Source organism: Cyclopterus lumpus, chromosome 17 (assembly GCF_009769545.1).
Source record: "Cyclopterus lumpus isolate fCycLum1 chromosome 17, fCycLum1.pri, whole genome shotgun sequence".
Taxonomy (NCBI): domain Eukaryota; kingdom Metazoa; phylum Chordata; class Actinopteri; order Perciformes; family Cyclopteridae; genus Cyclopterus; species Cyclopterus lumpus.
Genome location: NC_046982.1, coordinates 14709291 through 14721266, shown reverse-complemented (window position 1 = coordinate 14721266; position 11976 = coordinate 14709291). Strand labels below are relative to the sequence as shown.

At 41.3% G+C, this 11976-nt stretch overlaps 1 protein-coding gene across 1 annotated transcript in view; it reads left to right on the top strand.

Moving 5' to 3' along the window:
- Positions 1 to 504: 504 nt before the first annotated feature.
- The window catches only part of st6galnac5a (ST6 (alpha-N-acetyl-neuraminyl-2,3-beta-galactosyl-1,3)-N-acetylgalactosaminide alpha-2,6-sialyltransferase 5a), a 35680-nt gene continuing 24208 nt past the window's right edge, over positions 505 to 11976 (top strand). The window contains exons 1-2 of the mRNA XM_034555611.1: positions 505 to 659; positions 1489 to 1698. Of these exons, the coding sequence (XP_034411502.1) occupies positions 570 to 659; positions 1489 to 1698 (300 nt within the window). The 5' untranslated portion in view covers positions 505 to 569. The remainder of the gene's footprint in view (positions 660 to 1488; positions 1699 to 11976) is intronic.

The following is an 11976-nucleotide window of genomic DNA, read 5'->3' as shown; positions in this document are numbered from 1 at the left end:
TGGTGTAAAAAGCATAATCTTTCTGAAATGTGAAATGTAGTGGTATGAAGTGGCACGAAATGTAAATACTCAAGCAGTCAAGTTGAAGTACCTAAATGTGTACAGTACTGCAGTACTAAAAACACCCGGTTACATTCCACCTCTGATTACCGGAGGCGGCTCGGTGTTGGCTCTCCAGGATATCATCGCTGCTGTTTAACTTCTCTCGCATTCATGAACCGCCTCGCATTTTACGCAGCAGACGTCAGGCGACGGCACGGTGCGGGTTCACTGTACTCTCGAGTAATCCGAGCACAGATTCCCATCAAATACTGCTCAGCACGAAATAACCGTAAAACAAGACGGCCTTATCGCCTTCTTGCAGGTAATCTCTTTAATTAACTGCGCTGCGTCTCTCCACTCATCAGACCCTCGAACTCGGGGGGCTTTAAGACCCAGCGGAGGCGCAAGAGTGAACATCTGTCCCCGCGGTCCTCCACAGTATGAATTGCGCCTGGGCTCCGGTCTGAAGACACACAGGCAGCAGCAGGCGGACCGGCTCAGCGCGGACGGAGTGGAGTGGATCCGGGATGCGGACGGATGCCGCTGGACGAAGAGAGAAAGTGGAGTCCGACGCACGGAGCGATAAGACAGCGCGCTACAAAATGAAGACACCTATGGTAAAGGTTTCTGCCGTGCAGCACTATGTGCAATTGTTGGGATTCGCTTTTACATCCGGCATTGTTGGGTTAAGTGCACTTCAATTGCCGTAACGCTGCTGTGTGCACTGTGTCGGCTCAAAAGATTAGGATCTGAACAATGGGCATCCAGCTGGGCGCTCTGTTTGGCTCTAAGCTCCGGCTTTTTCTTATAATAAACACTACAGCATGGAGCCCAGCGCGCGCTGTGTTATCCTTTCCTGCGCTTAATGCAGTTGCATTCATCTTCTTTTCTTAAAAAAAAAAAAAAAAGTGCAATATGTTTTTTTGTTGTTGCTTTGAAATGTATTGTATTAATGCATGTTGCGAAATAGGAAACAAATTGATGGACACAATTAAAACAAAACAAATCGAAAGTCTCACTGGCTGCTTATCTTATGCATCTGTGATGTAATAGTTATTCATAACCTGGAAGCTCAAACTGAGGCACCTTTTCACTTACAAGGTCAAGATATTGACATGAACTTTGATTACTTTATCGTGTATTGTAACCGTGCAGATGTGCTCCTATATAGACCTGATCAATAAGTCATATGCACGCAAACTAAGTAAAGATGATCACTAACAGCCTGCTGGCATCTTGTCGATTGAGCATGTGCTCTTAATTTAAGTCGCTTCTGGTTTAATTCTTTTTGAAGTTTTGGTCGCACGTGACATGACATCCAGGAAGTTGAGGTGGTGTTGACACGACGATGATGATGGTGGTGCAGGCTGCCTCGTAGGTGCAGCCCACGCTCAGTCCGCTGCTACTAGAATAATTCGACAGCATCTGTTTGTGTCTTTGTGTCAGCGCCATGGGATAGCCGTGCTCCTCGTGCTCCTCCTGTGCGCGAGCTTGTTCCTCGTGTACAACGGCAGCTTCAACGGCGCTTCCAGGGACGCCAACGACACGCACGTCCGACATCATGAACAGCTGCGGCGGCCCACTGACGCCTCCGTCAGGGTGGCCAAGCCTCACCCCCCGGTCCTCCAGGGATACAGTGGCATCATCGACCATAAGGTAAACAGATTGTGCGTCTCCCGTAATGCACGGGGGAGGAGGGCGGAGGGCTCCACGTGCGTGTCTAAGTCGCCGCAGAGCTGGCACCAAAGTGAAGCCAGTTTGACTTTCCTCTTGTAGATACTCATTTGTGCAGCGCATCTTCGCTCTTTCTTCCTGACACGCACAAACTTTTTCTCTCTCACTCTCTCTCACCCTCTCTCTCACCCCCTCCTGTCTAATGGTCATCTATCTGCACAGCTCTTTAGTGAGAGTCTCACCCCTCTTTCATTTATCACAATTTTCTCCAGCCCGGTGTTGCGCCACACTCAATACCCACCTGTCGTTACTAATAACAGCTTAGGCTACAAATGAAATCCCAGGCTGCATTCTTGCGCTCTAATTGCTAAGCCCAGGAGACGTGCAGCGAGGTGAACCCTGGCATCACAGCAGGGGTTTATTGACTTCCAGCTATTTGTCAAGCCAGGAGAAAACAATCAATGTGAGTACTGGGGTGGGTGAGGTGCAACCTACAAGATGGCGTGCTTCTCAGCAGGCAATTTGGTTGATGGGATGTTGGGCGGTTTGTGTAGCGGTCTGCACCACTGAGCCAAATGAGGAATGCAACCCTTCTCCAATGGGAAGCAGATGTTTGTCTCTTTGTCTCTTCTCTTGTAGTTATTGTGTGACTCTTTGTAGTCACCTCATGTCAGTTTGTACCTGTTTTGCATCTCTCTAGAGTTGCTTTGAATCTCTGTAGTATTTCTGTGTGTCTTTTGTTGCGGTTTTGTTTTACTTCATTGTCCTTTTGGATCTCCCTGGGTTTGTTTGTCATCTTTCTGGAGTAATGTGGTGTCTCTTTGGTGTTTTTCATTTAGTTGTTATGTCTTTCTTTGTGTTTCTTTTTTTCCCCTCTGTAGACTTTTGTTTCTTGTTGTAGTTTTTGTGCATCACTGGAGTAATTTTGTGACTCTGGTAGCAATTTAGTTTTTCCTGTATACAGTATGTATTTGTTTTACATCGTTCTGGAGCTGTTTTTATTTCTTTAAGTTGTTTTGCATTGCTTTATTCATTTTGTCTCAATTTGCCAATAGTTTTATTCGTTTAGCTTCTCTTTGTAGTTTTGTGTCTTTTTGTTACTTTTAGGTCAGGGGCCTCTGGGCCTGTGTCCTGGAGGTTCATTCAGTAATCCATCGATGGCATGGACTAATAACATTTTGAATGGTAGGTCTTAAGAAAACGATATGTTTGCTGCTGAACGCATGCTTTAAATCATCAGATTATGTCACAGGTTGATTTGAATATGAGTAATTTGACAGCCTCCTCCCTGCTCAAGAGGATGTTGCCGTGTGGAAGAGACCAATAAACAGCATGGACATGTATCTGCTGGACAGATTTGGAAGTAAGCACATTGTGTGTGTGTGTGTGTGTGTGTGTGTGTGTGTGTGTGAATGTCAGAAAAAGTGACCTGAAGTGAACTAAATTAAACACCAGGGGCTTTGAACAGTCACTTAATCTTGTGATAAAGTAATGCAGTTTGGCAACAAAAGGTGGAACTATTATTCAATAAAAGAAATCTCATTGGTGCAGAAACCAGCAAGCGTGGAAACCACTAATGTTGATGTTTGGGAAAAGTTCAGCTGGCAGAGTTTCCTCTGGAGAAATGCTGTTCATTTTGAGCATCAGTTTGGCATTTCAACACAAGCCGTCAGAAAGTTAGAAACATTGTAGCCAAATCCACCAATTTGCATTTATTACATAGATGTAAAAGAAAACTGATTTTGATTTAATGTTGACCTTTACTTTATTGTACTCGTTGATCCATTACTGTAATCTGTGTATATCTTTCTAGAACTTGAGTTTTAGACCTTGTAAGAGAAGATGCTTTTGGAAAGCGCCCTGAAACATTAAGTCTAGAGGCTGAAAACCAACCGGTTTGGGTTCGGTATGTATAGCTTTGAAGGTTAGAATAGCTCAAATGATAATTGTGTTCACCCGGCCGCGAGGGTCTTGACCTAAATCAACCATGATGTGTGAACACGCCTCTTCGTGCACACATCCAATGCAGTATTACCTACATTAATGAACTGGTGGGTACGTTTGCTGTCTCGATATCTCAGTAATTGTGTTGGTATTTGGTTACCTCGAATCAGAATTCTCGTTGAAGGAACAATTTTAATGTTGTGACTCTGTTTATGAGTGGCATGTGGAGGATGGACTTGGTGTGAGACAGAACATTGAAATCTCGTTAATATTGGTTGCGGTCAATATGCCAGAGGCTGTTTCACCTTTTGGTCTTAGAATCAGAATTATTGCACAGCTAAGTCTCGCTTTCCTTTCAGAATTTGATCAGCGCACAAATAGATTTGAAAGGGGTCATTCATATTTTAGCTGACGGCATCTGTTTTCTCACTGCCTGAAATGCCAATATTCAGTGACGGAGTACATTTAGATTTGATGAGGAATTGTCTGTAATGCGTCAGTAAAACCAGCTTTGGATGAGAATTGATTTTCCCCCTCTGACGGGAGCAGCCGAGCACCATGAGTAAACCACCAATTTACTTTTTCTCTTGGCAATAAATGTATTGACATTTGAGCGACAAGGGACATCAATTAGGGCCACGGCTCCATTGAACATCATTTATGCTTCTTCAAACCTACTATTATATCCCCCTTGACATTCAGCCTCTGCAAGCTGTAATCAATACTTTATTCGAATGCACTTTTGCGACTCTGGCATGTGGAAGTGCATAATGCAGTCCAATCTTCAAATACTTAGCATTCAGTTTTCTGAAGCATTGTGTTTGACAAGATGGATGACGTTTCTCAGTAATATCCAGAAGTGAGAAAGTTAGCGGCTTTTTATTCACATTTGTTCTCCTGCATTGTTGAATGATTGCTGCTTGGAAAGAAATCCTCTGACAGGAACATTTGTCTTCTTCATCTTTGCCTGCTGCCCTCTCTGCCATATTGATCTTTCCATGATATCAGCTGGCTGGCATGCAGAGTTCAGTCAGCCTTTGACCGTTTCACTTTATCTTCCTCCACAGTATTAAACTCATCACAACCCAGAAAACATTTTTGAAGCCTTTACTTTTTTTGCCGACTTTTGGCCAAGATGCCGAAGCATTTGCAACATTTCTTTTTCTCTCCGTCAGGCTATGAACTGAAATGTAACGATTTTGTAAGTTACAGACATTATTTATGCCTTTTGAAATCTTCTGTACCAAGTATTTTCAGTGCAATATGTTTTGATTTGGGTCAGAATGAAGTGTAATTTATTTATTTATATTTATTTCTTATTTTCTGCAGCAGCATTTGTTGGGTTGGACATGTGCTGTGAAGACTGTAGGAGGAGGGGCGAGATAAGTACGCAAAGAAAGAAACTTGGGAAAGAGATGAAAAGGGAACGAAACTCTTGAAGAGTAAAGCAAAGAGAATGAGAGAAGAGGACAAAACCTAGAAAGGGTAAGGATGGAGAGATTGATAAAAGAGAATACAGGTTCAGCCAGCGAGATTGATACAAGAGACTGAAGGTGGGAGAATATGAGAGTGGGAGATAGAGTTAAATCCCATGGGCTTTCCTTTCTAGCAGGGTCCTCAGTTTTATTTTCTCAGTGAGGAGGAGGACAGGAAATCACTCATCTGTCTCTCTGTGGAGATAGAAGGAAGATTGCCTCTCTGACATCGCTATCATGCAGATTCCTAACAGTTATCATGTGAGACAGGTGGAGGCAAACTAATGGAGGAGGGTAATGTGGTGTCTCTTTGGAGCGGTTGTGCTTCACTGTCGTCATTTTGGTGTTTTTATTTAGTTATGTCTTTCTTTGTAGTCAATTTGTTTCTTTTTTTCCCCCTCTGTAGACTTTTGTTTTTCTTTGTAGTTTTTGTGCATCACTGGAGTCATCTTGTGTGACTCTGGTAGCAATTTAGTTTTTCCTGTATATGGATTTGTTTTACATCTGTCTGGAGCTGTTTTTATTTCTTTAAGTTGTTTTGCATTGCTGTATTCATTTTATGTCTCAATTTGCCAATAGTTTTACTCGTTTTGCTTCTCTTTGTAGTTTTTGTGTCTCTTTTGTTGTCATTTCATTGACTTTTGGCCAAGAAAGGTAAACAGTTACTTTAACCTGGGGCCCAGGAGCCAGAGGTCAGGGGCCTCTGGGCCTGTGTCCTGGAGGTTCATTCAGTAATCAATCGATGGCATGGACTAATAACATTTTGAATTGTGTTTGCTGCTGAACGCATGCTTTAAATCATCAGATTATGTCACAGCCTCCTCCCTGCTCAATAGGCTGTTGTCGTGTGGAAGAGACCAATAACCAGCATGGACATGTATCTGCTGGACAGATTTGGAAGTAAGCACATTGTTGTTGAATGTCAGGAAAAAGTCGCCTGCTTGGGAAGTGAACTAAATTAAACACCAGTGGCTTTGAAGAGTCACATAATCTTGTGACAAAGTAATGGCAACATATGGTGGAACTATTATTAAATAAAAAATGTTATCATGTGAGACAGGTGGAGGCAAACAAATGGAGGAGGTTTAATGCAGAAGAGGGGAGTTTTATAAAACCCTGTTGACACGCTGGAAAGCCTTGAACCAGACACAAGATATTTCCATATGATTTTAGGTCGAACATTTGGTTGTTAAAAGGAGCAATATACGGCATTTAGAGCTTTAATAGAGCAGCAAACAACTATTTGCTATGTATAGACATAGTGGAGTAATGTCGACCTGAGCATGTCGAATTGCTTGCAGCTCTTGTTTTTAAAGTCGGACGTTAACCAAAGTTTGTATGATTCGTCTTTCAGAAACCATAAATGTTTGTCCCAAATTCCATCGCAATAGTTGAAAAGAGATAATTTCAGTCTGGATTAAGTGGTGAACTGAGGGACTCGCCAACCACAGCCAGAAGCTGCTGTGCAGCTGCAGAGAAAGTAACATGTTGCAAGACATTTACCAAACAGATTCTTCAGCACACACACTGGACACGGTTGGTTGTAGACATATCTGGGCTCTATACACACTGCTTGAAGGCATAAGCCAAGGAGAACAAAGCCATCTTGGCCAAGGAGGCATGACAAGTCATCTCTTTCCAAACCACAGCTTTACTGACAGCTGGAGAAGTGAGAAGATTCACATTTCATCTCAGGCAGCTACTCTCTCTCGGCAACATTTTTTTCCACGCCATTAAAATGTTGCTTTGCTATCAGCCAGCTGGATAGCGAGACAAAATTCCCCAATTAGACTATTTTGGCCAAAGACTTCGCAGACAAACTGTGTTTGTGACAGTGCTGGAAGAAATGTATTCATTCTACCTATTCAATTCATTCTATATATTTAACCAGAGGAGTCGTTTGAGAACCAGTTCTCATTTACAATGACAACAGGAAGCAAGTCGTTACAAACTAATAAAACATCTCAATCAATCTCATAGAAAAAAGTACCTCATCATAATATGTGCTTTATATGTATGTATGTATGTATGTATGTGTGTGTGTGTGTGCGTGTGTGTATAAAACTGTTTTTCTGGAGAAGCAAACTCCGAAACAGTTGCAGGGAGTTATTGAAGGAGGGTGACGGTATTGGTTGTGGAGTTTTAGCTTTCCAGTCGCTTGGAGCAGCAAACTGGAACCAGAAATGGACGAAGGCCGTGCAGACTTTTGTAATGAGCATCTTGATGAAATTGCTTGAGCATAAATTGTGGTTTACTGTTGGAGATGCTGAGTAGAGAGAGGAGATATGTGTGGATTTCCCCAATGATAGTTTTATAGATGAACTAATACCAGTGGATTAGTTTGCGGTTGTGGAGTGATGGCCTTATCTCTAAAGTCAAACTTTCATGACCTCAGAAAAACAGATGTTTTTAGCTTTGTTACAATTGATGTTTCCTACTGATCTTCATTTATTTAGGTTGAGATGTAGAATTTTCTAAATCAACATATCTGGAGATACGTGGTTTTTAATGGACGGGGAAAGGATAGCAAAAGCTGTCAAATAAGTGCAGAGCAGTAGCGTGCGTGCGTGCGTGCGTGACTGTATGTAACATTAGCTCAAGATAACTACTATTTTTATTCAGAGGCCTTGTAAGAATACTGTAAATTCTCCGTTTCGACTAAGAGATGAGAATGGTGGTTTCGTTATGCCCCAGTGGTCCCAATTGGGTATAGTCTTGGATTTCAACTTATCTCCAATGCATTCTGCTTCCGCCAAACATAACACAGCTTCAGGCACTTTCCAATGCAGGCCTGGAAAGCAATTATGGATGAATAGTGGGATGGGGAGGAGAGCACTGCCTCTCGATAAGCATTCCCTCACACTCTTGTGTCTTTTGGCATTATTTGGTGAGGGAATCACTGGTGAAGTCATACATTTTCAACATAAAGGAAGTGGAGGGAAATGTCTTGAGATGTGTGTCATGAGCTGAATGGTGATTTCATGCCTCTGCATGTTTTAACCTTTGGTGCTCGGTAAGCTGTAGCCTGTGGGGCACTCTTGCTATATGGCCCCTGAGAGACCTTTTGAAGGATCAGAAAAGGTTAAACTATGATAAATGGATGGTACCTTTTGGCACAACATCAGGAGATAGATGATGAGGCGCCGCCGGCATCCGCGTCGTTGAGGGCAAATGCAAAGAGACGGCTTGCAGGAAGCATCGCAATAACACCCAATTTCTTTGCTGTTCCTTCTCACTCCACAGACCTACGAGGCCGTCTTCATCACTCCGTTCTTTAGATGTGATTAATGAGCATGTCTTACAAGGTGGGAGTGAGGCATGAACAAAATGTAACTTACATTTTGGCATAATCTCTTTCTGTATGCCCCTCAACCCCCACAGATTAGAAACATATTGGATACCAAGGTTACAGAGGCCTGAGGTTTGCCAAAACGATGAGCTGCTTGGGCAGATACAAGAGCAAAGGATGAGCTCAGTTACAGTTGACAATGTTTTCTTGTAAACAAGAAATTACTGAAAAAAAAAGACTGGAGTGTTTTGCTGATTTGACATTAAATCGTTGCCTTCAGTCAAATCGGTCCCAATAACCGAGCGCACTTTGATGTGCATTCCTTCACGAGGAGACCGTGTCATGGTTGTTCATCGGAGATTCTTTGGTCTCCCGCTCTCACTGTGTAGACGACTGATTACACCGTCACTGGTGTTGGACTAATCAACAGCAGGGTGTTTCATGGGACCCCACGTCTCTGTAGTTTAAAACGGGTACTGTAGATACTTAGATACACATTCAGCACCAGTTGACAGTCAATCATTAACCTGAAAGACCTGTTGGCCTGAAGCGGTTGTGATCCTGTCAGAATACTGTATAACTTGAGTCTGCTGTTGACAACTGAACATGCAACAACCAGACATTTTGATGCTGGTAACAGTTTGAATTCAATGTTTAAAGTTGTCTAACTCATCTCGATGGCTGGGGCAAAACATCCATTCAGTTGCCACGTCGGCTGCAACGTGGTATAACATGTTATCGGGTGAGATCTCCAGATAAATGTCTAGATACAATCTGGATGCATGACAAATAAGTGTAAAGGCGGTCTTTGTAGCCAGATGTTGATGCGTTCGTCTCTCCAGGATGCACACATTGTCATCCTCAAGTGCAACAATGTCAGTAAGAAACTTTAGAAGTAGCATGAGAGCACACATGAATGTGTAAATTATTATTATTATAATTAAACTGCACCTGGATGTAATGAGGATGATGGAAGCTTTAAATGTGCTGTGAATTTGAGATGGTGGAGAGCAGAAATATTCACATGTTAATGTCATCAAGACAATAAATAACTTCAAAAAGATGAAATTGACTTATTATTATTAGCATTTCTTTTCAAATTTTCTTTAGATCTATTTTGTCCACAATAATCATGTTATGAAAATTTAGTATGGTGACAGCCCTATTTCAGGCATATTCCTTATTATTAAGTGCCAGGTCAGATATTATGGAGCTTTTATAAAAAATAATTTCCAGTTGTAATTGCGAGTTGGATGTTGACATTATTTACATTTTTTTTAAATTTTATTTATCATCTGTGTGTTTTTTGGATTTTTCCATCATTATTCTGCTTACTACTCTCATTATATGAATACATAACATTATTATGTTGTTCATTCTGTACACATGACATCTATCACACTTGCGTCCCCTGTTGCTCTCCCGAAGGGTTAAATGTTTTTTGGGGGGAGTTTTTCTTGTGTTGATGTGAGGCCTCCTGGGACAGAGGATGTCGTATGTGGTAAAGCCCTCTGGCACATTTCTGATTTTGGGCTACACAAAATGAATTGAATTGAATTCCAATTAATGAAAAAAAAGTATCAAGATCAATAAACTAGCTTAAAAATATGATACTTAATTAGCATGTAGCACACATGTAGACATAGCCATCTCCTGGTGTGTGTGATGAAGACCAGCTGATTCATAAACATGCAGTAATCGGTCCTGGTTGCTCTGTCTCCTCTCTGATCGCTTGCTGTCTCCACAGTGGGTTTCTGTGCTTCTGCAATGAACGGAGAGGAAAAGTAGTAATTTGAGGAGTGTGGAGGATAGAATTTGTCCGTACAGCTTCCCACACTTGTTCACACCTTTTCAGTCACTGTGGAAAGCGGGTGTGACAGTTTGTTTGTTTCAGAAAGTATATTTCTTGCCAGCAGCACCTCTCTCGCCCCCATTTTCCTGGAGAATTGCAGTGTTCGCCTCAGATTTTAACTTCACTGGAATCTTGGACGAGGCTCTGTAGCAAGTGGGTCACAGTGACATGTAGGCCAATACTGGAAATGTCCATGATTGTCAGTACGCCTAAATTGATTTCAGGGCGGGGAGGCACAGGGTGTCGTTGATGTGGAGTGACCTCACCAGCTCAACTCAATCTCATCAAAAGAGCTCCTTATTTCCTGCAGTTAAAAAAGATGTGAAATAGGAGGAAACATGTTTTTCTTCCAACAATACCCACATTGTAGTTCCTGTATAATCTTTCAACCTTATTTTTTTAATGACATTTTAAATCCATCATTTTGGCATGACAGATGGGTCTAAATGCTACAATAAACATAAGCCTTGGCTGCTGTTGCCATGGAGCAAGTTGGAGGCCGTGAATCAGAGCGCTAGCAATTTAAAAACGCTCCGCTGTTGAATTTGCGAGCAAAACGCAGCGTTATAGTTCTTGAATTCATTTAACATTGACCTAAAAGTTGATTTAATCTGCAGATGGTTTGTCGGTTTTCTCAACATCATGATCCTTAGCTTCCACTCGCTGTCGGCTGCACACAGTTCAACATTAGACCTTTTTAAATGCTTCCTCACAACTCGAATTATATGCAGACAGACTTGTGCCTTTGAATTTTTATCAAAGTTTATGCAGTTGTTCGTCGAACTGATGATCTGACGAATATATATATATATATATATATATATATATATATATATATATATATGTATGTATGTATGTATGTATGTATGTCTTCTGTTATGCTTCTGCAAGGATTTAATCAACCTGCACTGAAAAGAATAACAAATACAACAACAAACAAATAAACTAGAGCCCGACAGCTTCTTTGTAGAATAAATTCTTTGAGATGATTAACTCAATATTAAGTGTGGTTTGTGTTCATTATGAGCAGGGTTGCAAAATTCCGAGAATATTCAAAGTTGGAAACTTTCCACGGGAATATACGGGAATTAACGGGAATAATCTGAAAATGTTGGGGTAATTTAACTGTATTTACCTTGTCATAAGCAGACATGCATGCAAACATTTATAATACAACTTTTAAAAATGACATTTTGGACTTTTTTGACATTTTGTAAGTAGAACTTTATTCTTTCATCGAACAACAAAAACATGAACGTTGAATAAAAAAGGTGTATTCCCTATGATCACCACCCCCCAACCCACATTTTTTTCCCTGAATCTAAATGCTTTCTTCCTGGACCTCATCAACGTCCTCCTCACTGCTGTAAAGTTAGTCTACTGTATACAAATAAACTTGGTATTAAAATGAACATGCTTCAGTTTACCAAGTAATCAATATGCTAGGTAATGACAAACAGTGTTGGGAAAGTTCACTTTCTACATGAACTAGTTCAGTTCATAGTTCACACATTTTAAAATGAACTTCATAGTTCATAATTCAACATTTTGAACTAAGTTCACAACTCCAAAAAATGAACTAGTTCAGTTATTTTTTTCAATATGTTGCAAGCTATGATTGAAATCTCTATCTGATTTATACCGCTCTTGGCCTCTACTCAACTCGGCGCTCTCACACTTGCCAGGCATAGGGCTGAAAC